Source organism: Xyrauchen texanus, chromosome 35 (assembly GCF_025860055.1).
Source record: "Xyrauchen texanus isolate HMW12.3.18 chromosome 35, RBS_HiC_50CHRs, whole genome shotgun sequence".
In the NCBI taxonomy this organism is placed as follows: Eukaryota; Metazoa; Chordata; class Actinopteri; order Cypriniformes; family Catostomidae; genus Xyrauchen; species Xyrauchen texanus.
Window position 1 is genome coordinate 34,468,625 of NC_068310.1, and position 27,263 is coordinate 34,495,887.

Here is a 27,263-nt window from a genome sequence, read left to right on the forward strand (position 1 = left end):
ATATTCTGGTCCCTAGATTTGACCTGGTACTCCTCAACAAGTTGCGTGATTTGAGGTATATGAGTTACATGCAAAAGTTTAATAATTAGCGAGTACCACTAATTACATTTACATGTTAGTAGATGATTATTTTTGACTACAAAAAATACATAACATTTTTTTAAAACTGCTAATATTTTGTCGGTAAAGACAGTGTGATGGTTTCACAGTTCTGCTTGTCAGAATTCCACTGTTTTATCAGGGGTCTCTGGCAGGTCATGTGATTAACACATCATGTCACAGATGTGTGTACGCTTGTCGCTCGCTTGTGTGAGTGTATCTGTTGTCACCCCGATGACAAGTTCTCACACTGTCAACTTAATTAAGTCAACTGTAGTGTAGTAATTAAATTAACCCTTCATCTATATGACATTCATCCAAAGTTTCTGTCATGTTTGGATAAAGTTTATAGTCTTGTTACACAATGAAGGATGCACATCAGTGTGTGTTTATGCACTTACTTGTGTGTGTGTGTCAATACTTACGTTAAACCCTTGTTGGCTCTTGATGCAAATGTCAATTAGCTTAAGCTTAAGGCAAGTAAGCTAATTGACAAGTAGTGTGAAGGGGAGCAAGGTGTAGTTAATCACCCCCCAACACATGCCATCCCTTTCTCATTTACGGCCCTTTAAACTTATTTCATATTAAATACACCTCTAGTCTCATCCTTTTGACTTGGGAGCCTGACACAGGTGTTAGCATTAATTTAGCCTCATATCCTGATTAAAAGTGCTTCATGATGGATGTCACAAACAGTTTAGCTTTTACCGGTGTTATACAGAACTTTCTACCAATGAAAGTTGTAATATTTAAAATGCAGTTTGCTAAACGTTTTTTAAACATCTATGAAAAGATGAAACTATGAAGATGCTGTTTAATTTTTCATGCTTGTGCTGCCCTCTGCTGCCCAAAATCAAATCAAAGAAATAAACAAAACAACAACAAACAAAAAAAAAAACTGTTATTTCACTTGCATAATAAAAGGAAGGAAGTTGGGGATTTCATATAATATTTTTCTTTAAAAAAAAATTCCACACAAAATTACAAACTCTTTAGTAAATGCCTTTTTTATTATAATAATATTATATTCAAGTGGATCAGTTCCAAACAGCCCATTTTATTTACTTTGAAAGCCAGGAAAACGTGTCATTTCTTAATGAATTGTATATGTTTGTGATGCACTTTTAATCTGTTTTAGTTTCTATTAATACTGTTTGTGTTGAAATATATGTGAAAGTCTTGTAATTGTATGAATATTCAGAAAGTTCAATACAAATTTTAACTAAATAATGACCTGGATGTTCCATTGAATTTGGAACATGTGTAAACAAATAAATGCATTGGTCCAAGGAGATTAGACATGTATTTTTTCTTTTTTTATGATTTACATATTACAGATTTACAATTCCTTTCTTGATATATATACAGATATTTTTTTCTTGTCATGATAAACAAGTGTTTTCATTATCAAACATAAATAAATATATAAATGCATCTGCCTTCATAATTTAGGTAATAAACAAAGGTTGTCACTTGTATGGAGCCAGAAATATGACAAAACTGTTTGAATTAGAATTGTGTAAATTGAGGAACACGGAAGTTGATCTCTGACCCACTTTCTGTACATTCTGAATTTCATTGTGATGACATTTCTGAGAATATTGAATTTGGTTTTCTGAATTACTTCTTCATCTTGAAATCTTGAAGCTGTATTTTTTAAAACGGGATATTTACAGTGTAAGAATTCAGAACAAAAAATGTGCTGTTTCAAAATACATATTTATAAAATTGTGCCATAAGAAATATATTCAATTTGGTTAAATATGAAATGTCCAGGATTTGTGTTTAAAACATTCAAACCTATTTTAAATACCACGTAATACTAAATTTTGCGAAATCACACTTATAATTCAAATTCAAAACTCTACAATTCTAATTCAAATGGTTTTGTCGTATTTCTGGCTCCATACACTTGTGGCTGCACACCCCCACTGGTACTATGGCAAATTAAATTGCACTGCAGTGAGCAGAAGTCTACACTAGGGGTACTGTGGTGCTTTAAGCACAATAAGCGGAAGTGACGCATGAGCTGCTCGGTGCCAAGATGGACGCCGCCAGTAACTTCCATGTGCTAATCGTTTGATCGCAGAAGTTGATTTAGCTATCTTAAAAGGAGACGCAGCGTCTGAATTCAAACTGATCGGCGGTCGAGAGAAGCAAGAAGAGACTTGAGCTGGTTTTTTTTGAGGAAGAATGGCGGCGGAAGGGAGGAAAGTGTGGGGAGAAACATCGGATGACGATAATGAACAAGAAATGGATTATCAAGAAGTAAGGTATAATAAAAGGAAGAAAAAGAGCAGCATGGGTGATGGATCTGATTGTGAACGAGCAATTAATAAAGTAAAACAAACGAGAAGTGAAGCTGATAAAGAAGAGGAAAGAGAAATCAAGGTCCTAATTACTTTTGCTAAGCAGTCAGAACAACAAACTCATCCTGTTAAATTATCAAAAGCAATTGAGAAAGAGATAGGAGTTGTGAAAGCTGTAGCTTGTCTAAATAATGGAAGAATAATGATTAAATGTAAGGATGAAAAGCAAAAACAAAAAATTCTGAAAATGAAAACGCTGGCAGGAGGAAAGATATCATGCACAGAAATAGGTAATGGAGTCAGAGGGGTTATCTCAGGAGTACCTCTTAATGTAAGTGTGGATGATATTAAAGGAAATCTAAGTGGAGGCACAGTTATCTCTACTAGAAGACTGCAGATGTGGAAAGACAACAAAAGGTGTGAAAGTCTGAGTGTGATGATTCTGTTTGAAGGGAGTAATTTGCCCACAAGAGTGAAGCTAGGATTTGTTAGCTTCTTGGTGCGAGAGTTCATACCTCCACCTTTGAGATGCTTCAAGTGCCAACGGATGGGACATACTGCAAATTCTTGTAAAGGGAGAATGCGGTGTGTAAAGTGTGGGGGAACATGAATATGGCAAGTGTGAGGAGGGCATAGTGATTAAATGCTGTAACTGTGGCGGTGGACATAGCGCAGCATACGCAGGATGTCCTGTACAACAAGAAGCCCGCGAAGTTCAAAAAATAAAAACTGTGCAAAATTTAACATATGCAGAAGCTATGCGTAAGGTAAAAGACAAAAGTAAAGCTGAACCGAAGGTAAATAATGTGCCAGGAAAAGGATGGAATCCTATTCTCAGAGAGAAGTGAATCACGAGAGGAATGAGCCAGATCTGCATATCACAGTAAACAAAATTGACTTTGTGGCATTCATTTGTGCGGTGGTGAATGGCACTTCACAAGTGGAAAAGCGATCTGATAAATTAAGGATTATCGTAGGATGTGCTAATAAATTTCTCAAGTTAACAGGAGTTTCAGCAGAGGAGGTGCATGGGATTTTGAAAGCGGAGGAAGGAACTGCTGCCATGGGTATGACTCAGAGTAATAAACCTTAGCTGGACGATGTCTTTCCTACTACTACATTGGAATGCTAGGAGTTTAATAGCAAATGGTCAAGAATTTAAAAAACATATATCAGAAATGGAAAAGACACCAGACATCATGTGCATTCAAGAGACATGGTTAAACAATTCTTTGGACTTTAAGATCAATGGATATGTAGTAGAGAGGAAAGACAGAGTAACTGGAAGAGGGGGCGGGTGTGCAACATTTATTAAAGAAAATATAATATATAAGAGAATAAACACAAGTAATAATGTAGAATGTGTAAGTATAGAAGTAACGGGGAGATATGAAGGAATTAGAATTTCAAACTTTTATAACCCATGCAAAGAAATAAATAATAGTATTCTAGAAGATGTGATGGGTGAGTCACAGGGTAAAGTCATTATATGTGGGGATTTTAATGCACATAATGGTCTATGGGGTAGTAAGAGTACAGACAATAATGGGTTAGTTGTAGAAGAATTTATAGAAGAACACTCATTAGTATGTTTGAATGATGGGAAATCAACAAGAATGGATATCGTTAAAGGCGGCTTGTCATGTTTGGATCTCACAGTAACATCAGCTGCATTAGCAGGTAAGTGCACTTGGAGCGTACAAGAGGATAATTTGGGCAGTGATCACTGGCCTATAGTCTGTGAGATTCAGAGTGCAGTACAAAAGCAAAGTTTTAAAGGGGTCATGACATGTTTTTTTTTATTGTATTATTATGTTCCCTTAGGTGCAATTATAGTATTAATATATTTTTTTTTTAAGAAAAACTTTTAAAATCTAGTGATTTATGACCTTTTCCCACCCTGTTTCTCATCCTCTGATTCAAACAGTCTGTTTTGGGGGCGTTTTCCATTTAAGACTTCAGTGTTAACGCCCACTGTTATGATTGGCTAACGTCAGTGCCTATGTATCAATTATTGACGCCCCAGCCAGAACAATATGCAAGTAAACTAAGTAAAAACACTGTGATTATTCATAATGAATGAAATTGCGCTTTAAAAAGTAGTTTAAAGTTTAAAATAGATTAGGCCTACTTACAGTTTATGCGTCGTCGTTGTTCCCAGAATAGTCGGCACGGACTTATCTTTGAGCAACAGTTTTCTGGCAAAGAAAGCATCATATTGAGATTTGTTCTCAAAACAGTCATCCTTAAAATGTACAGAACAAACACTTAAGTTAACACTGCCGTGACTGGGACGTCCGCAAAAAATAAACTGCATCCATTTTTCCCTGACGCCTGGATCTTTCGGCAGCTTATTCAGAGGTTTTGTTTGACCACAGCCAGGAACAGCACATCTGTGTGGCATCGTAATTTTCCTGTGCACAAGTAGTCTCTGTCAGAGCTCGCTGTCCATCGACTGAACACTTGTGAGGCGACGGCGATACTGAAATGAGCGTAGTTGTCTTGCGCTTAAAGCGTAGTTATCTTGTGCTGGAGGCGGTCATATGCAAACGCTGTTACGTCACTTCTAACCGACACGTCACTTCTAACCATGAATCCAGAACGAGCTGTATTTTGAGCTTGATTAAATAAATGATTCGTTTAGAATGGGGAGGACGTCTTAAAATATTAAACTTGCAGGACGTTTTAATGATACAAAGACCTCTTATATACCAAAAGATCAAGGCAAATTTGGTTTCTCATGTCATGACCCCTTTAACCAGTGTGCAAGGTGGGGATTTAAACAGGCAAAATGGGAGGAGTTTTGTGTGTTGTGTGAAGAAAATTTCAAAAATATGAAGATGGAAGGGAGTATTGAGGAGAGATATAAAAAAGTAGTAAGTGAAATTATTTTAGCAGCGAACCTATCTATTCCATTAATAAGAGGCAATGGAAAAAAGAAAGAAAAATGTTCCATGGTGGTCTGAAGAATGCACCATGGCAATTAAAGAAAGGAATAAGGCATTCCGGGTTTTAAAAAGGTTAATAACTCAAGATACAGTAATAGATTATCAGAAAAAAAGGGCAGCTGCAAGAAGGGTAATTAAAAGTGCAAAGAGGAAAGCATGGCAGGAGTTCTGTAACACAATTGGGAGAGAGACTGGAATGCATGTGGTATGGAGAATGGTAAGGAAAATGAATGGTATTAATACTCACAAACAAGTTCCTGTAATTGAGGAAGATGGAAAGGTGGCCAGAACGGATAAAGAAAAGATAGAAATATTGGCCAAAACATTTGCCATAGTATTGAAAACTTGAGTGATGTGTTTTTAAAAAGAAGACAAGAGTTAAATAAAATGTATGAGAATGTTTGTAAGAAAAAACAAGAAATTGATAGTAACATGGATGATGATTTTAATCTCTTTGAGCTAAAAATTGCTATTAGTAATTCAAAGGATACAACACCAGGGAGAGACATGATAAGCTATAGTATGTTAAAAAACTTACCGGATGTAGCCATTAAAGTAATACTGGATGTATATAACCAGATATGCAGTGAAGGCACCTTACCCAAAGAGTGGAAAAATGCAATAGTGATACCAGTAGCAAAACCAGGTAAAGATGCTACAAAATCTAGTAGTTATAGGCCAATTGCTCTTACATCTACATTATGTAAGGTGATGGAAAAAATGATAGTAAGAAGATTAAATTATTTTTTGGAGAAAAATGAGATTTTGTCATCAGCCCAAAGTGGGTTTAGGAGGAAAAGATCTACAATGGATGCTTTGTTATTATTCGAAAGTGAGGTTAAAAAGCTTTAACAATGAAAGAATTTCTTGTTGCTGTTTTCTTCGATATTGAAAAGGCATATGACACTTTATGGAGGGAGGGACTATTAATTAAGCTAGATAAAATCGGAGTAGGGGGGAGAATGTACAACTGGATATTGGATTTCTTGTTTAAACGTACATTTCAGGTTAGGATAGGGGAAGAAATCTCAACAATGCATGATATTCTAAATGGGACTCCTCAAGGAAGTGTAATCAGTCCAATTTTATTTAACATAATGATTAATGATATTTATGAAAGAGTTAAACCAAGTATAGGGAAGGCACTGTATGCAGATGATGGTGCAGTGTGGAAAAGAGGTAGGAACTTAGGGAATGTAATCAAAGGAATACAAGAATCAATAAACGAAGTTGAAAGGTGGTCAGTGGAATGGGGTCTAAAATTTTCAGTATTAAAGACCCAATATATGGTTTTTACTAAGAAAAGAAAAATGGAACAATTGACTTTGGAATTATATGGTCAATTATTAGAAAGAGTGACAGAATTTAAATACCTTGGACTAATATTTGATGGAAAATTAACATGGAATAGACATATTAAGAAAATTGAGAACAAGTGCAAAAGAGTAATAAATTGCATGACTTCAATAGCCAAATATGAGTGGGGAGCAAGGAAAAGCGCACTACTACATGTATATCAAGCCTTAATACGGTCTAGTTTAGATTATGGGTGTGCAGTGTATGGTGGTGCAGCAAAATCAGAGCTAAAGAAGTTGGACAACGTACAGGCTAGGGCACTTAGAATCTGTTGTGGAGCAATAAGATCAACCCCTCTAGATGTCATCAGGGTTGAAATGGGGGAGATGCCACTAGATTTAAGAAGGGAAAAGCTTACAATGATGTACTGGGTTAATTTGCAGGGTTGTAATAAGAGTCATTGTACACGAGCAATTTTAAATGACTGTTGGGAATATAAGAAGAATAATGGGAATAGTTTTGGATGGAAGTATAAACAATGGGTTAAGGAATGTGGTCTGGAAAATGTAGTTATTTGTCCCAATATGCCATTAAAAGGGGTATCAGTGTGGAATATTCCTGAACCTAATGTTGAAATGAGATTGCTGGAGGATCGGGAGAAAGCAGAAGGAAGATATACTAATAGTTAATGAAATCAATGGTTTTATGAGAGAACATTTTTATTCTTGTATACAGATCTATACAGATGGATCTAAAGACCCAGTCGAACAAAAAGTTGGAGTAGGAGTATATATTTCAAAATTTGAGACAAAAATAAGTTTAAGGTTGAGTGATAAAATGTCTGTATATTCAGCAGAACTAACAGCTGTAATAGTAGGACTGCAGTGGTTAGAGCAGACTAAGCCAAATAGGATGGCTGACTGTAATTTGCTCAGATTCTGCATCAGCACTTAAAAGTATATTGTCAACAAAAACTGACAGAGAAGACCTGATAGTAGAAATTTATACATTATTATATAGGCTGAACATAGAGGGTATAATTGTATACTTTTGTTGGGTGCCGGCACATATTGGGATAGTAGGAAATGAAATTGCGGATAAATTAGCAAAAGAAGCGTTAAGGAAAGACTTGGTAGATATTAAGATACCTTTAGGAAGAAATGAAGTTAGATCAATAATTAATAGAGAAATAATAAGATTATGGCAACAAAGATGGGAAAGTAGCAGTACAGGTAGGTGGTATTATAGTATTGTAAAATCAGTAGGGAAAAAGAATCGTGCTATGGAAGACATAGAAAGGAAGAGGTAATGACTTCTAGACTAAGGATGGGTCATACAGGGTTAAAATCAACACTGGCATTAATGGGAAAGCATGGAAATGGTATGTGTGATGAATGTGGTATTATTGAAACAGTAGAACATGTGTTTTTTAACTGTAGTAAATATGAAGAACAGCGTAGTGGTCTTTTTAGTAATATAAAGAACAGGCCAGTGAGTATCATGGACCTTTTGGGAAAGGGTTTGAGTGATAGACAGAGGTTTAAGGACGTGATAACATTTTTAGAGCTTACAGGTCTAGATCACAGGATCTAGAGCCTGAGGAGGAAGAGCAAGCTCAGATCATCCTGGAGATTGAGGAGCTCAGTGTGGAAGCTGGAGGAGCTGAACACGCAGCGTCAGCTGAAGCTCGGGCTCTGATACTCTGGGATGGTAAAAGTTTTTTTTTTTTTTTTTTTAAATCAGATCCATTACTCATGTGCGCAAAGTATACAGTAGGTGGCGGTAATACTCCAAAGGAGTGAACGGCCATAAAACGAGAAGAAGAAGAAGATGACGCATGAGCTACGCGTACGCCATGACGTTTCAACGTGAAAGTTGAAGTAGGATTAAAGTTCGTCGAGTTTGCTCCCTGTAACGTACTTTACGATCACACAAACATCTACACGAATATGTGTCCAATGCACAGTAGTCATAAGATGTTTACCTTTGATTTACAGATTGACGCGCGCGTGGGGACCGTTATAAAGGGCAGAGAAAACGGGTGCTTTAAATCGGTGAGGAGTACGGGTGACAAATGTGCATTAATATAAACATATTTTAAATAATCTGGTTTATGTTCGTTTATGTGATTGCAATTCGCAGATTAAGGTAATTGTGATGGCTAGTTTCTGTTAGTAGTGATGGTTAGCACATCATTTGCATAAGATGCATATTCATCATTGTGCTGCTCTCTGATTGGTTCGACTTCTTGGATAATGTGACGCTTTCTCTGTGTAATCGCTGTCTGTTATTCTTTATTTTTCTGATGTACATATTTCTAACAGAACATACCCAGTGATGGCTGCGGAGGATAGGCCAGACCCTGAACCCAATGATCTGTGTTTGGAAGAAGAGCTTTTCTCATTGAGATCGCAAGCAGAGGCACTGCAACAGGAACTGAATACATGTAAGGATGAACTTCAGAAGTTACAGAAACAGCTCAGCCAAAGCGAACGACTGCAGAAGACAACAGATAGCTACAATAAAGAGCTCAGACAGCAGGTGAGCTTCAGTTTGTGCTGGCATATTCCTTTGCTGGAGCCAGTTCACAATCTTACTCTGTTCCTGTTAAAGGGGTAGTAGTTCAAAGGAGTTTTTTTTATTATCCCCCAAATTTGGTATGCTCAATTCCCAATGTGCTCCAATGTGGTGGCATAGTGACTCACCTCAATCCGGGTGGCGGAGTACGAATCTCAGTTGCCTCCGCATTTGAGTCCGTCAATCCGTGCATCTTATCACGTGGCATGTTGAGTGCGTTACCGCAGAGACGTAGCGTGTGTGGAGGCCCATGTTATTCTCCACTTCATCCATACACAACTCACCACGCGCCCCACCGAGAGCAAAAACCGCACATTATAGCGATCACGAGGAGGTTATTCCATGTGACTCTACCCTCCCTAGCAACTGGGCCAATTTGGTTGCATAGGAGAATTGGCTGGAGTTACTAAGCACGCCCTGGATTTGAACTTGCGACTCCAGGAGTAAGTTGTATTAGTAGCTCTAATATACTGGGTAGTTCAGCCAAAAAAGGAAACTCGATCATCATTTAGTTAATCTGATGTTTTTCCAAAGAATTTCTTTCTTCAGTGGAGCACGAAAAATGATGTTAGGCAGAATTGTAGGGAAAGATAGCCTTGAGACCCCTGCACATTTCCTACGAAATCGAAGAATGAATGGATGATGTCATTTTGAAAAAAATGTGGCCAAAAAGAAAGTGTTTTTGAGTTTGTAATGCTCACTGGGACAAACTATCAGAAAAACTTCTTGCTGGCTACTAAAGGCATATTTACTGCCACGTCATTGTTAGGTGTGACCTGGAGCTCCACCTACTTTGATACTGACAGCTAATTCCCATTCATTCAGTTAAGATCAGTCAACATGTACACACTGGCAAGCAGTTATTAGCGAGGTAGTGCAAATTTACCTACATCTGTACGATCGTTTGCATAAACATTTTCCAAGAACATGTCATGCATTTTTTTTATGAGTCTACATAAAAATGTATGTGCTGCTTCACTCATGCACCATCTACAGCCAAAAGCCATTCACACATCTAAGATATGCTTGCTTAACACCACTCTTTGGAGTAGTATCGGTGTCATCATAAATTCCGATAACAGATTGTAATCTGCACATATTATGGCTGCATATAGCATGCTGCAAACTGTAAACATAACAAATTACACATTATATATTGCATATATGACTTAAAATCACAGAGTGGTTTTATTTTACTAATCTTGTGTGAATTCTACGAATGAGGCATAAAGTCATTGAAAACACAAATGTGTGATTCCCTCAGGATCAAAGCACATTACATTTTTTGGGGCAACATGAAGTGATGTATTTCCAATAATGTACTGTGATATAATCTTTGGCCTTTTAGTTTCAAGAAAAAGTTATCGGAACAAGATGAACTGGTTATAACCGGTTAGCAGCATTTCAAAATAAAGTTTTCACTCCAGAACAATTGAAAATCACTTGTTCCGGTTTTTGGTTACATTCTGCAAAAACTTTCATTCGTTTTTGGTTCTCGTTCCTTGAACGATTTTTAGTCCCTGGTCTTGAGCGTCTTCATATTTAAATGCTTCATCCTTTTAATGCCTCCCCCAGCAGTGTGGCCATGATCTGAATGTTCAAACAGTATGCCGGTGCTCTGCTGTTTCGAACTTCTTTTTGGCTCCGGGGCCTTTAGTCTGCATTCATATTCATTGTGTGGAAAAGAATGCAATAAATGTTACTGTTTCACAAAAGAAGGCCGTGCAGGTTTGGAACAACATGACTATGAGTAAATGATGACCTAATTTAAATTTGGGTTGAACTATGCATTTATACCTTTTGGTCTCAACGCTTGAACCAGTAACTACAATGCTTCACTTGAAATGTCATGAGGAGTGTAAAGTCTTGAAAAACTTGGTGTAGGACATTTGCTTGTTGATGGTGATGTGTTTCTTGATGGCATTCTGTTTGTTGCTGTTGGTTTTTGTGATTTAGGTTGATAGACTGAGTGCAGAAATCCATGAGAGAAAGAAAAGAGAGAAAGATAAAGTGGATGCTGAGACTCAGACGGAGGAATACACCTGGACAGAGACAGGTTAGTATATTTCTTTTTCTGTGTTATAGCTTAATGACTCGGGTCACTTGCAGCATTGATGTGAAAGTCTTTTTCTGAAAACAGATTATTATAATTATTACTATGGCGGATACTATCAGTCTGGAACGCAGACAGCAGCAGAAACGCAGGAGAATGTTGTCACGAAAACTCAAGAAGAATCGGAACACACTGAGTTGCATCCCATAAAAACAGAACCATCTAATCCAGAGCAGACAGATGGATTGAGAGATTTCCTGCAAACAGAGGTATTAGAATCGTGTTCGGTTATGTATGAGACTATTGACATGGGTTGTGTGTTTGATATTGAAGAGTCATTTTGCAAAACCCTGTTGCTCGGCAGATTTCGAAAATAGACTTTTATAAAGAGTGTTGAATATTGATTAATTTTGTGGTCATGTTACATAATTAGAAATAACATCAGTGCATTCCAAAATCTAGCCAAAACAGTGTAATATACATCCAAAATAAATAGCATAAACAGTCTAATATATGGCTGAAATAAACCAACAGAATAATTAAACATGTAGCCAAAACAGTCCAAACTAATCTAAAATATAGCATAAACTATTGTCTAAAACATGGTAAAAATTGTCCAACCTATAGCCAAAGTAGTCTAAATATTGTAACATATAGCCCAAACAGTTAGTTTATTTTGGATGTATATTTAATGTATAGCATAACCAGTCAAACATGTGTCCAAAATAATCCCACATATAGCCAAAACGGATCAGAATGTAGCCAAATTAATCCAACCATTTTATTAAATGGTCAAAATTGTCCAACATGCAGCCAAAACAACCTATTATATATTCAAATAATCTAAAATGAAGCATAAACTAGCGATGGCCAAATTAAGCTTTCTGAAGCAATGGGGCTTTAAATGCAAATGTATTGAAAATGGGTTCATTACTGGAAGCTTCTGTACACAGTTCAATAAACTGCCATCTGTTGGTCAAAAAATTAAGCCCACCTAGTAAGCCTCAGTGGATGACGATGTTATTTGGTTGAAGCAATAACAATTATTATCAATTTTTTTGTTCACTTAAGTGTTTATAATTAACCCAGTTATTCAAGACTCAAGTGTTATGATAAAATGTCAAAATACAGCATATGAGAGTGAATTAATCATTAATACACGAATGAACATAAAAAACTGAACGTGTAGGTTGGGGAAAAAATATGCTTGTGGGCTGGGCAGTAACATTTTATTAACATGGGACCGTGCATATGCGACTTCATTAGGTGGTGGTGGCGTAGTGGAATAAAGTACATAACTGTTAATCACAAGGTTGCTGGTTCGATCTCCACAGCCACCACCACGGTGTCCTTGAGCAAGACACTTAACTCCAAGTTGCTCCGGGGGGATTGTCCCTGTAATAAGGGCTCTGTAAGTCACTTTGGATAAAAGCGTCCGCCAAATGCATAAAATGTAAATGTCATGTGGTTTTCAGCCAAAATAAGTTTCGGACATCACGGATCACTTGGTTTTTGAAAAAATGTATCAAGCTGTGATACAGTGCTTCAATGTGGAATGTGTTGTTTTTTTGCCACAGGCTTCGGTTTCGAAACGTAACATCAATAGCATAAACAGTCTAAATTATGTCTATAATAATCCAGAGTATTGCCAAAACAAATATAGCCAATTTATATCCAGTAACGATAATAAAAATGCTGAATTATTATTAAAACAGTGATATTTATCGGCCAGTTTATTCAAGGTGTGACCATGTTTTCATGTCAGGAGGCCTCTGGAGAAGGTGGCTCGGTAGCTGACATGCTCAGAGCAACAGCCGAGGAGGCGTTGTACCAGACCAACTTTGTGTTTGATGAAAGTTCCGGCATGTACTACGACCACAGTACTGGATTTTACTATGACTCTGTAAGTTCTTTCTACACAATCTATATAATCTCTAGATGAAGTTCTCGTGGGACGTTTGACTGCTGTTTATTTGTCATTATTTGTGTAATTTTGACTAATCGCCTGTGCTAATGTGTTTTTTCCTCTTCTCCAGACCAGTCAGCTGTACTATGATGCCAACACAGGCATGTACTATTACTATGACCCAGAAAGCGGAAAATACCAATTCCACTCTAGAGTAGAGGTGCCTGCTGCACAACCCGAAGCGGAGCAGACACCACAGAGGAAAACCAAAGACTGGAAAAACAGGAAGTCAGTGAAGAATACAGATAGAGCTTCCTATCCCGACGGAGAGGTGAGATACACATGGAAATGCATTGTCTTTTCAGACATCAAAATCAGACACCCAATTTGAAGAATCTTCGCTTTCAGCCCAATCCCCCCCACCCCGCCTGGTACACAGAAATTTTAAAAATGTTTTATTTGCCATGTAAAGAAAGTGAATATTGACTCTGTCAAGCTCAAATAGTGACAAAAAAAACTCCATAAAACCACAGTAAAATTAATCAATTCGACTAATGCACTGCACGATATACCAAGTCTTCTGAAGCTATATAAATCTCAAATGAAATACAATCATTAATAAACTCTGTAAAACAATAATGGCGGCTAGTGATGCCATGGTGAACATTTTTGACAGATAGATTACTGGCCGAGAAAAAAATTGCGGTTAACCTGCTTTACGATTATTTGCACATTTTCTTATTATGCAACAGCACTGAAAAAAGTCATCATATCGCAATTGAATGTGTTAGTGGATGCGTTTTTTTAGGGATCTTCTTTGGATGCTAAGCACAGCCCTACAATATGAAAACTGATAAATATACAACAAATAAATAAGAAGTATGTAATAAGAGATGCTGCAATATAGGGCGCAACACCGCATCCCAGGTGCAGAATGATGCGATTAAATGTAACCAGAGTGCTTGGAGTGCATAACTGCAAGATTAATGTGGGTGCGCAACGTGTAATGGCATCAGTTTTTGACGTCTGCCTGCATGTTGTTAATCCTTCACGTTCAGTAATCCTCAGTCATTTAAATGCTTCCAAACAGCCAATTAAAGTCCCTTTTTTGTGTGTGTGTATATATTTTCAAGTTCGTGTGTAGCCCCAGTTTCACATCAATGGACAGTTAACGTTTAGTCTGCAACACCTGGCCAAGCACCACGCGGACACCGTCCGTAACATAGTAACAGCTCTACTACCGACCCAGGCACAAGAGTTTTTCACATTTAGGCTTACAAAATCTGACGAAAAACTATTTTAGATTGTGTATATATATATATATCATATTTTTGCAATTTGTAAATACAAAAATTCTAGTTTTTTAATTGTAGATTCTAAATTCTTTATATGATATTTTTAATCACTGTGAAAATTGAAACCGTATAATCTGGGGCATCCATAATGGCATTGATAGCATCAGAACCTCACCTTGGTTCTTAGGACATGATGTCATGACATTTGGTGACTTGAGTCTCAATGAGAAATAACGAGATTTGGTGTTCATGACGTAGCCACAATATCTGAATTAAGAGCTTTATTTTCTGGATAAATTGAGAATCACTTTTTTTTTTTTTTGCTTAGAATATAGATCACGATTCTGAAGAAAAATGCTTTTTTCAGTGATTTACAAAACCTGGACATAAGGGTATTAAACATAGTAAGATGTTCTGACAATGTTCTCTGCTTCAATCTATGCAAAAATGCAATAAAGTTGTAATTCAAATATATACATTTAAAATGTCATAAATCCACAAGAGGGCGCAACGAATATGAATCATAAACCAAGCAGCACCTTGTTACTATTTGCAAAAAAATTATAAAAATCCCTTTGGAGAAAAAAAGTGCAGACGGGAAAAAACGGGTACTAAAAAGGAAAAGTTTTGCATTCAAATGTTTCATTCTGGTTCAAAAGTTCTGCAGCCTCCTTTCCAAATGTTTACCGGTTAGAACAAAATAAAAGAATGGTTAATAACGCACAGGGGTGGGTGAAATACCAATTGTAGTGTTGCCAGATCTTGTAAGAGGAAAAATAAGTAATTTGCCTCACCAAAATAAACACAAATAAGCAGTTAATTATTTTCCTGTGTAGTGGATTTATCGACATAGAAATCATTATAAGCAGTTAATTAACAGTTAAATATCATTTTATTTACAGATCTGCTTCTCAGTCAAAACCAGACAGCATCAAGTCTGTATAAATGTATCATATCTGTATAAATGTATCATATCTAACAATAATTCATTATTGTTTAGCTGTATATGTTGTAATTATACATGGTTGTTAAAAAGGTCTTAATTTCACAGAATTCGACATCCACAATGGCAAATAAGTTTTCTCTCCGGAACAATTGAAAATCACTTTGTTCCGGTTGTTGGTTACATTCTGTTAAAAATGTTGTTGCTGTTTTTAGTTCTTGATAAAAAAATACAAAATTTAAACGATTTAGCCTGTTTCTCGCATGTGAATTAAAAAGCCAAATGAGTGGAAAAAAGCTTCATTAACAGTTCGATGTTAACTTGGTTTTGCACTGGTAGGCAAATATACAATCAAATATACAATCAAAAAAATGTATAATTAATTTAAATTAAAACAATGATGCCTTCAATGTTTCTCTTGTTAGAAAAAAAAAACCTTTAAAGGAATCATTCAAGATTATTTAAAAACATTAAAAAAGTAATTTAATGCAAAATGAAACTACTGAAATATTTAACACTCTTTACTGTGTGATTATTAGATATACATTAATACTGAATGCCTATATCAGACAGTTTATATACATTTAGACATCGCACAGATCTAACATTTTGAAGAATTTGTCCCATCTGCTTGTATATTAATGAGTCTCGTGCAGGAATGCTGTAGACACACGCAAGCGAGCATTTGAAAGCAGCCGGCTGCAATCAAACATTGCCCGGGTAGCGAATTTAGTCCGATCTTGGTCATTTTGTTATTTTTAACTTTTTTTTTTTGCATCAGTTACTATTAATATATTGAACTGAGCAAAGATTCCATCACACTCCTAGCTAATAGTGGCTGCATCCCTTCAGTTTGTAAACCACTGTGCTGGACAAACGTCTTTGGGTGTTGTGTGTTTTAGTTTATTCAGGGTCTCTTGCAGGAACGCTATGTTTTGTAGATGCCATATAAAGGTTAAAAGATCAACATTTAAAAAGGTGTCTTGAAGTGAATTTCAAATTTAAATTTGAACGCCTTACAAAGGTATGCCACGGGAACGTTAATATACATTGCAGAATTGTTGTCATTAATGATGACTAATTATTAATGAGATTGCGTGGGTGTCTGAATCGAGATCGCGATCTTTTAACGATTTATCGTGCAGCTCTATGTACGAGTCGAGCTTGACAGACCGGAGTCACTCTTTGCTTTCATGATATAGCAAGTAAACCCTAACTGTGAAGACTTACAAAAATGCACCTGTTGTGTTCCATGGAAGAAAGTCTTATGGGTTTGGAGTGACATTGGAATGAATAAATAATGACAATTTTCATTTTGTGGTGGTCTTCAATAAAAAAAAAAATCTTGTTCGAGTCTCAGTTTTCAGCATTTTCTCTGAGAGTTACCATTAACAACATTCCAAAAACAGCTTCTGGTTCTCGCTCTCATTAATAGCATCTTTGAATTGTGGGGTCTTAATAACAGTCAGTGATCTCAATTAGGGGCCCGTAAACAGTTGTATTTTAATGAAGCTTTGATGCCTGGTGGAGCTGACAGTGTGCTGTTCCTTTTGCTGTAGGTTCAGGATTTGACTAACTCAATGGCTCAGTTGAAGATAGAACATTTGAGGCGGATTGGAGTCAGAGGTAGGTTCAGGTCTGGTTTCACAGCTAGTTTTAGCATCAGTTGTTTTCGAATGGCTATAATTGCGCAGATAGTACAAGTTGAAACACAAGTCACTCAGTGCAGCCATATTTTACGTTTTTATGTTTATAGTTGTTCTTGACTTCATCCTGTGTTTCAAATTATTGTTTTGATTTGTTTTTGGTAATATTTTACCCTGGAGTTGATGTAGCGACCATATATTAGAAATCTGTGAAATGTGATTAGAGAAACATGGCAATGCAATACCAATATTATGTATTTGACTTCTGTTAACTGTGATTAATATTTTCCTCATTTTTATTTGTTTTTAGTCTGGTATGGTATTCAGTTGAACACTTATTGTTGTAGTATAGTATAGTTTCATTGATTATAGTGTGCATATTAAGTGTTTTACATTATCCAATCCCATTCTGCCCTCTCCTCATTTCTTGTCAATAATAGTATCAAAAAGGCCAACATTAAAAACTGGGATGCTTTTCAAATTATGAGTTTTTGGATGGGGGTTTTGCCTCGCACTGTGTGTTAAAAGTCAGAAGTGACATTTTCTTGAACCAACTCAAAACTGAGACCCAAACAGCCACTTTAAAAATGTTTTTGACAACACAAGCAAATACAGGTCCTTCTCAAAAAATTAGCATATTGTGATAAAGTTCATTATTTTCCATAATGTAATGATAAAAATTAAACTTTCATATATTTTAGATTCATTGCACACCAACTGAAATATGTCAGGTCTTTTATTGTTTTAATGCTGATGATTTTGGCATACAGCTCATGAAAACCCAAAATTCCTATCTCAAAAAATTAGCATATCATGAAAAGGGTCTCTAAACGAGCTATTAACCTAATCATCTGAATCAACTAATTAACTCTAAACATCTGCAAAAGATTCCTGAGGCTTTTGAAAACTCCCAGCCTGTTTCATTACTCAAAACCGCAATCATGGGTAAGACTGCCGACCTGACTGCTGTCCAGAAGGCCATCATTGACACCCTCAAGCAAGAGGGTAAGACACAGAAAGACATTTCTGAACAAATAGGCTGTTCCCAGAGTGCTGTATCAAGGCACCTCAGTGGGAAGTCTGTGGGAAGGAAAAGTGTGGCAAAAAACGCTGCACAACGAGAAGAGGTGACCGGACCCTGAGGAAGATTGTGGAGAAGGACCCGATTCCAGACCTTGGGGACCTGCGGAAGCAGTGGACTGAGTCTGGAGTAGAAACATCCAGAGCCACTGTGCACAGGCACCAGAAACAGCGGCAGAAGCGCCTGACCTGGGCTACAGAGAAGCAGCACTGGACTGTTGCTCAGTGGTCCAAAGTACTTTTTTCGGATAAAAGCAAATTTTGCATGTCATTCGAAATCAAGGTGCCAGAGTCTGGAGGAAGACTGGGGAGAAGGAAATGCCAAAATGCCTGAAGTCCAGTGTCAAGTACCCACAGTCAGTGATGGTCTGGGGTGCCATGTCAGCTGCTGGTGTTGGTCCACTGTGTTTTATCAAGGGCAGGGTCAATGCAGCTAGCTATCAGGAGATTTTGGAGCACTTCATGCTTCCATCTGCTGAAAAGCTTTATGGAGATGAAGATTTCACTTTTCAGCACGCACCTGGCACCTGCTCACAGTGCCAAAACCACTGGTAAATGGTTTACTGACCATGGTATTACTGTGCTCAATTGGCCTGCCAACTCTCCTGACCTGAACCCCATAGAGAATCTGTGGGATATTGTGAAGAGAAAGTTGAGAGACATAAGACCCAACACACTGGATGAGCTTAAGGCCGCTATCGAAGCATCCTGGGCCTCCATAACACCTCAGCAGTGCCACAGGCTGATTGCCTCCATGCCACGCCGCATTGAAGCAGTCATTTCTGCAAAGGGATTCCGGCCAAGTATTGAGTGCATAACTGAACATAATTATTTGAAGGTTGACTTTTTTGTATTAAAAACACTTCTTTTATTGGTCGGATGAAATATGCTAATTTATTTAGATAGGAATTTTGGGTTTTCATGAGCTGTATGCCAAAATCATCAGTATTAAAACAATAAAAGACCTGAAATATTTCAGTTGGTGTGCAATGAATCTAAAATATATGACAGTTTAATTTTTATCATTACATTATGGAAAATAATGAACTTTATCACAATATGCTAATTTTTTGAGAAGGACCTGTACAAAACAATTTTCACCTCAAATCAACAATTGCGAAGACACTATTGAAGATGCTAGAAGTAGATTCCTCATCCCTGATTGGCTGAGTGTTTGCTCACTGACAGAACCATAAAGAGGCAAGGCCTGAATTTGACAGACAGCCTGAAGGAATTACCACAGAGGAAAGGGTAATGGTACATATTTGCATAAGAAAGAACGATGGTCTCGATCCCAAAGCCCACCCACTTGCACAGAAAGATCCAGAAGAGCCAAAAGTCAAGACAGAAGCAGAGTGCGCTCCACGAACAGAAAGAAAACACGAAGACAGAGCGGGTCGCTTTCTGATGATGCGTACAGCGGGAAGATGAAAGGGAGTAAGAGATCACGCTCTGAGACTCGCAAAGACAGGAAGTCCCGCTCGGAGCATGCGATCACAGAGCCTGATGGAAAGAAAGAACCTTTATCACAATTATCATCTGCGTCTACATCTCCTATCCAACCAGAACATGATGGTACAGACCGAGCAATGGAAACGCAAATTCATGAAGGTGAGAAGGAAGAGCAACTGAACGCATGTGAGAAATGTTTGAGGGAGATGTCACTTGGTAGCTGTACGTTGGGTAGTCATTTTATTTGGACTACGTTACAACCGCAATCTGTATATCATTTAGAGTCGTGGACATGGCACTAGGGATGCACTGATCTGATATTGAAATTTTTTAGATGTATCGGGTATCGGTCCAACGAGCCCGAGACACTTTTACATTGAACTTGTTACATTTTTGTTAACATAACATACAAATACAAAATTCTGTATTCATTCTGAGTAGCTCAGTCTGGATATTATTTTGAGCTGTTATTTGGGCAAATCAGACAAAATTTCAAGGAAGAGTGGCAAAAAAGTTAGAAATGACATAATTCAAGATGGCTACCACTATAATAGGCAGAGTTTTACTGGAAGGGTCCATTTGAATCATCAGGAGGAGAGTAATTAGATGCAAGATAGTTTTGTTTCTGGGATATATGGTTCAAAAGATACGCACAAAACAAAAATGAATTTTTGACATGGTGATTGTGCTATAGGGTATGTCCTAGAGATCCCCAATTTGGTATGGGGGCTACGGTTCGGTGGGCTGCCATAGATTCCCATTGGAAGGAAGAAGAAGAAGAATAAATATTGCTGCAAGCAGCATTTACAAGGCCAAGCACCAACATGGCAACCATTGCACAACCCAAATATCACATATGACATACAGGGCAAACACAAAAAACATTTCAAGTCACCTTGGGATGGATTCAAACCTATCCCTTTCCGTTCCACAAGTCAATGCTCTATCCACTGCGAGAATAAATCACATTGATCATCTTCGTATTCATGTAACTTTTCAACAGAAATCAAATTTAGAATTTGATTGTGTAAATCCCTTTAACCATTCAGTAAGCTTACAACACAAAAAGCATGACTTGCAGAGCTGGGGATTTGAACCCTGGACCCTTTAAACCATAAACCAGTGCCTAAACACACTGAGCTACTCAGTTGACATGGCCACATTGTAGTCGATATGGGAAAATTTGGTATCATTGGAATTCTCATGACCCACAGAATCCAAAGACACCAACCTCATGATTTTAGGACTAAAGTTACTGGCAAAAATTGCCATTTATACTCCAAACTTTGCATGCACCCTCAGATCATGGTCTTGATGAAGAACAAGTTTCAATTCAATACAACAAATAAAATACTTTTAAACCAAAGCAAAAAAAGTTTTGTATTATAATTTCTGTGCGGCTCTTTCTGGAGAATATTTTGAGCCGTTGTTTGGGAAAATCAGACCAAGTTTGATGGATGTGAAATGTTTAAACTGTAAACGTCTTATTTCAAGTTGGTTGCCATTGTAATGGACAGAGTTTTAATGTAAGGGGTCCGTTTGAATCATCAAGAGAGATTAATCAGATGAAAAATAATTTTGTTTCTAGGACAAATGGTTCACGGTATATGCACAAAAGAAAATACAATTTTTGACATGGTGATGGCATTATAGATTTTGTCCTAGAGACCACAAATTTTGTGTGGGCTCTATTCATGCCCACCTTTATCAGTGTGCCAAATTTCATCATTTTCCTATGTACAGTTCATAGGGCTGCCATTGACTCCCAACCAAAATAATAATAATAAGAAAACTAACGGATACAATAGTAATTGTTTACATCTAAAAAAAAAGAGTACCCATTCACACACTCACACTGCAATGCAAGCGTGGAGTCGTGTGGGCCGGGAATCGAACCGCCAACCCTGCGATTAGTGGCCGACCCGCTCAGCCACATCCACCCCTAATTAGCATTTTTAGGTTTGTCAAGTTAAACCTAGTTTGAAACTTAGAAAATCACATCTGGAGATCCTTGCATTTGGATTTGCACTCCATCCAGCTGTTTTTGAAAGCAAGAACACATTTTCATCTTACATTCACATTTATGCATTTGGCTGATGCTTTTATCTAAAGCAACTTACAGTGCATTCAAGGTATACATTATATCAGTTTGTGTGTTCCCTGGGAATTTAACCCATGATCTTGGCATTACTAGCGCCATGCTTTATCAGCTGAGCTACGGGAACTCATTTTGTGCTGTTGCTAGTGTCGAGCAAGCCTGGGTGTGGTTTGTTATCAGCTGTGCCTTGCCTGTGTAGTTGGAGTTTTGCTTACTGCCCCCTGCTGAAAACAGGTGGTACTTCATGTTTGAACATTCCTTATTACAGTCCGGGGACATTGCGCTAGTTGCACAAATGTTTTAACGCATTATTTTTTATATAATTAATCAAACTGAATTAACGTGTTAAATCAACAGCCTTATTAAAATTATTGAATTTTTTTTTTAAAATGTAGATAATTTTTTTTCATTACAGCAATTACAATTTGGGGGTTTAAATGTGTGTAGTTGTCATGAAAATAATGTCGTAGTGCAAAAAAACATAATGGTCCTAAATAGAGGATACATTTTTTTTTTTAACAAACAATATTATTTCTTAGATTTACTTTGGATTTTGGGGAGAATTTTGACCTGGATGTGTTTTCGAGATATTCTCTTGTGTGTTAACTGCCAATGTGTTTGTATTTGTGTTACAGAAGCTTGGCCACCATGTGTTCGGGTAACAGTGGTTCGTTCTCCTGTTCTGCAGACTGGAACCCTCTTCATTCTCACGGCTGACACTGTTGCCACCATCGGCAGGTTAATAGATTTTGAGAGTGTTGTTGGGGGGGGGGTTCTATCCATCCCTAATGTTATGAAGTTTGCAGACAAGGTTATTTTATACATGTTTGTGTGTATCATCTGTTCACAGAGAGAAAGACAGTAATCACACCATCAGAATCCCTGAGATGGCAGTCAGTAAGGTAAAACAAACACAAAAAGGTGCATTGCGATCAGCGATACAGTTTTATGCATATGTGAAGATTGTAGTCTCACCTTTTATTCTGTGTGTGTTAAGTCCCATGCAGAGGTTTATTTTGACCAGGAACAGCAGTGTTATGTGCTAATAGATCAGGGCAGTCAAAACGGAACTGTCATCAATGGGAACAGAATACTACAGGTAACGCTCAAACTAACACAGCCATTCTTTCATAGTATATTTGAAATATTTATACAAAAATACATCAGAATGAGGGATGCATGATCGATCGCGGTGGGTCGATAGTAGTTGCTCTGCTGTGCGTGATGCTCTCGTGGTGTTTACTGGTTGCAGTATGTCACAATGCTCTTTGATTGTGACAAAAGAACTGTTTTCAATTCAAATAAATGTTAGCAAATTTCATCATAATTCATATTAATTGAATGTGAATTTACAGTGTGTGGGTATTTATATATAACTATATACTGCATATAATTTGCAAAAATATGGAGGGATCATATCAGTGATCGGATCGTTATCGGTCAACTATAGTGTTAAAATATCGGTGATCAGTATTGGCCTCAAATTTCTGGATTGGTGCACCACTAATCAAAATGTAATCACTGCTTAACACTCTGGTGTGTTGCTGTGTCCCTGCAGCCCAAAGTTCGCTGTGACCCTTGCCCTTTGACCCACGGGGATGAAGTGAAGTTGGGAGAGACAGTTTTGTCCTTCCACATTCACATAGGAACGGACACATGTGACGGCTGTGAACCAGGGCAGGTCATAGCACATCTGAATCGCCATAAAAGAGAGGAGAACTCTGGTGTGTATATGTATATATATACACACACACACACACACACACACACACACATATGCACATTAATGCACACATGAAAACGGGTCACTGGGTTGTCAAAGTTGTGTTTGAGAACAAAGTTGTGTTTGAGACGTGGGCATAGCTGATTCGATTTTTTTAATTGTTAAAGTTATATCAACCCCTCCCTGCGCACATTTAGACTGAGTGTTGTGTTCATGTATTTTGTGTGTGTGTGTGTGTGTGTCGTGTGTGTGGTTGTTTCAGGACCTGTTCTTAGTAAGGAGGATAAGGAGATTCAAAGACAAAAAGAACTAAAGATGATAAAGGTCAAATATGGTCTCAAAGTAAGTTGTCACCTCTTTAATTAAAAAATGATGCTTAAACCTACACAAACTCTTTTGGTGACACAAGATGCTTTTAAAATGTTTGTCAGGTGTTTGTGTAAACATCAGTGCTGTTGATGATCAATGCCCAGTGCTGCCATCTGATGGTCAGGAATGTGGACATCACATGGTTCCTAGGCGTTAAAGAAATAGTTCACCAAAATGTTTTCATTCAGTCTTCGTTCACTAACCCTTGTGTAGTTCTAAACCTTTATGACACAAAAGGAGTAATTTTGCTTCATATTGGTGCTGTTTTTTTTTTTCCATACACTAAAAGTATATAGTGACCAGAAGCATTCAAGCTCCAAAAAGGACAGGAAAGCATAATACAAATAGTCCATATGACTCTACGATAGCTTTGTGTGATGAGTAGAATTTTAAGTCATTATTCACTGAAAATCTGTCCCTTTACCATAACTCTCAAATCTCATTTGTGTTTGAAATATTCTTTTTTTCTCCCCTATTTGGAATGCCCAATTCCCAATGCGCTCTTAGTCCTCGTGGTGGCGTAGTGACTTGCCTCAATCCGGGTGGCGGAGGATGAATCTCAGTTGCCTCCCCATCTGAGACGGTCAATCCACGCATTTTATCACATGGCTTGTTGAACGCGTTACTGTGGAGGCATAGCACGTGTGGAGGCTTCACGCTATTCTCAGCAGCATTCACGCACAACTCACCATGCGCCCCACCGAGAGTGAGAACCACATTATAGCAACCATGAGGAGGTTACCCCAACGTGACTCTGCCCACCCTAGCAACCGGGTCAATTGGTTGCTTAGGAAGCCTGACTGGAGTTACTCAGCACGCCCTGGATTCGAACTTGTGACTCCAGGGGTGCTAGTCAGCGTCTTTACTTGCTGAGATACCCAGGCCCCCTGTGTTTGCATTCTTGTTCAGATGCAGTCTGTGATTGCATGTGCTGATGGTTCTTGTGTCTCGTAACTGAATGTCATGTTGTTGTTGTAGTAATATCAAAATGAATTGTAGCTTTAAACTGCTCAGTGTGTGTTATGTGAAGACACTTGGGTCCGTGTTTCAGAACAGTGAATATGAGGAGCAGAAGGCCCTGAAGAACAGCAGGTATAAAGACAGAGCGGAAAACCGTCGGCAGACAGTTGGGAGCGAGGAAATGTTCCAGAGAGACGATGCCCCTGCTTCTGTTCACGTGTATGTCATGAAACCTTCATTGTCAAACATTTACCACTATAAAGGACTTGTACATGACTGTATAGTTCTCACGTATCACCTGACAATGTGAAGCTGAATGGAAAGTCTTAAAGGTTACAGATATTTCTGCAGAGTCTGGGCTTTTCGTCATTATCTGTTTTTGTTTGGTTGATAGTGAAATTGGAGATGAGAATAAGGGCAGACAGATGCTGGAGAAGATGGGCTGGAAACGAGGAGAAGGTCTCGGCAAGGATGGAGCTGGAATGAAAGACCCAGTAATACTAATTTCCCCTGTTGCACAATGTTTTGTTTATGTAATGTCCATTGTATCAGATGAATACTTGTAAAGTTACTACCCCACCAAGCAAAAACGCAGTACCTACGCCTTCCCAAGTTTTAGTTTGTCCAGCCAAATATTGTTTATTTGCGATATCGCTAAAAAAATGTTTGATAAAACGTGTCGTTTCTGGGTTTTGCATGGCAAGCTAGTTCTCATTTCACTTTGTGCATTCTAGATCCAGCTGCAGGTACGTAAGGCCCAGTCTGGTCTTGGTTCTGGAGTCGTCATGTCAGTAGGGGATGCTCCGCTCACCAGAGCCAAAACCCAGAGGAACTGGGAGCGCATACGGGAACGGTACTCTGATGCCTGCAGGGCTGACTCCGCCCATTCTGAAACAAGCCAATCACCTAAAACTTTTGTCAAAAGTCAGGACACGGAGTGATTTATCGGTCATTCTTTAAGGCCATTTTTGGGTTTGCAAAGAAAAAACAGGGCGTGGCCAAGATTTCGGCTAGCTGCACCAGTCCTTACAATTAACAAAACCATAGACGCTTCTTTTGAAGTTGTAACAGTTTGTAAATAGACTTTAGTTCATTTTAAACAAACAGTGTGTTTTTTGTTCTTTTCCCATTTCAAATACAAACATAATATCTTGGACAAATAAACAATAAATGTTTATAAAACAATGATACATTTGTTTCAGTTGAGTTTGCGGTAGTCTCCCATTATAACGGCAAATGGTTGTATGTCATATTCATGTATGTTACAAGTAGCAGATGAACTCTGAGATGTTTGTTTAAAGGTTTCCAATCTTCAGCTGTACAATATCTGTAAAGGTGTGTGTTTTGTGGATAATATGCAACATTTACTGTGACAGCTGCAGTTAGACCTGTGGAACAGCATATTATCCGTCTGTCAGAAAATAACGAGTTGCACAACTTCAAAAATAGAATCTTTAGTCAGTTAGTCTTCTGTCTGTCAAAAGGTATCAAGTGCTTTACTACTGTTTGTGGCCCTTGAAGGGCAACAAAAAATGTAGTTTGGGAAACTTAAAACCCATGTGAAACTACTTTCAAGTGTCCCGTATGTTGTGAGTCAGCTCTTGTGGCAAACTTTGTCTCTAGATGGCTCGTAACCAGTTTATGCAACCCAACCGCTTTTAATTTTATTACTTATTTTGTTTTGCTATTGTTTGGCCTGAGTTTGTGTAAACAAAGCCTCAAACACTTGAAGTATTTCAGATTATGCAGTTTTTTTTTTATTGTATTGCAAATTTCTATCAGCTATCTAAACTGAGGATCCTTTAAATGAAAGTATTATGATTTATGTAATGTAAAGTATACAATTACATTTACATTTATGCATTTGGTAGATGCTTTTATCCAAAGCGACTTACAGTGCACTTATTACAGGGACAGTCCCCCCGGAGCAACCTGGAGTTAAGTGTCTTGCTCAAGGACACAATGGTGGAGGCTGTGGGGATCTAACCAGCAACCTTCTGATTACCAGTTATGTGCTTTAGCCCACCATGCCACCACCACTCCAATTAAACCGAAATACTTTATATACATCAGAATACACCAGAATTGTGCCATCATGGCAACGAAGTTGTATATAACTTTACACAAAAAAAGGTTAGTAAACGATTTTATCACACTAAACAAATGTTAACACGTATAATGTTTGTTTTGTGGCAATACTTTTGAACTTATGTTTAAATGAACATTTATGGACTGGCCCCATTCACTTCCATTGTAACGGCCTTACTGTAACTGTATATATATTTGTGTGTGTGTATATGTGTATATATATATATGCATGTGTATATAAACTCAGCAAAAAAGAAACTTCCCTTTTTCAGGACAATGTATTTTAAAGATAATTTTGTGAAAATCCAAACAGATCTTTATTGTAAAGCATTTAAACAATATTTTCCATGCTTGTTCAATGAACCATAAACAATTAATGAACATGCACCTGTGGAACAGTTGTTAAGACACTAACAGCTTA

General features: G+C 37.6%; 1 protein-coding gene across 2 annotated transcripts; it reads left to right on the plus strand.

Annotated features, from left to right (window-relative positions):
* The first annotated feature begins 8,476 nt into the window (after nt 1-8,476).
* On the plus strand, nt 8,477-27,036 carry LOC127628772 (angiogenic factor with G patch and FHA domains 1-like). Of its 2 annotated transcripts, XM_052105644.1 has the most exons (16): nt 8,477-8,532; nt 8,650-8,706; nt 8,977-9,193; nt 11,186-11,285; nt 11,370-11,551; nt 13,048-13,185; nt 13,319-13,519; nt 16,986-17,052; nt 22,338-22,440; nt 22,553-22,604; nt 22,700-22,801; nt 23,261-23,426; nt 23,688-23,767; nt 24,846-24,973; nt 25,149-25,248; nt 25,489-27,036. In XM_052105644.1, exons 3-16 carry the CDS (start codon nt 8,990-8,992, stop codon nt 25,693-25,695), a joined length of 1,830 nt encoding a protein of 609 aa, XP_051961604.1. In that variant the 5' UTR covers nt 8,477-8,532; nt 8,650-8,706; nt 8,977-8,989; the 3' UTR covers nt 25,696-27,036. The 2 variants fall into 2 exon arrangements, with proteins under 2 accessions (XP_051961604.1, XP_051961603.1); XM_052105643.1 differs by having other exon boundaries at nt 8,513-8,706.
* The last annotated feature ends 227 nt before the right edge of the window (nt 27,037-27,263 follow it).

What these genes read in the sequence shown, in the direction of transcription:
- LOC127628772 (XM_052105644.1), top strand. Translation starts at nt 8,990, where the DNA reads ATGGCTGCGGAGGATAGGCCAGACCCTGAACCCAATGATCTGTGTTTG. An exon ending in CTGGATTTTACTATGACTCT is followed by an intron (nt 13,186 to 13,318) that starts GTAAGTTCTTTC and finishes CCTCTTCTCCAG; the next exon opens with ACCAGTCAGCTGTACTATGA. An exon ending in ATGGGAACAGAATACTACAG is followed by an intron (nt 22,802 to 23,260) that starts GTAACGCTCAAA and finishes GTGTCCCTGCAG; the next exon opens with CCCAAAGTTCGCTGTGACCC.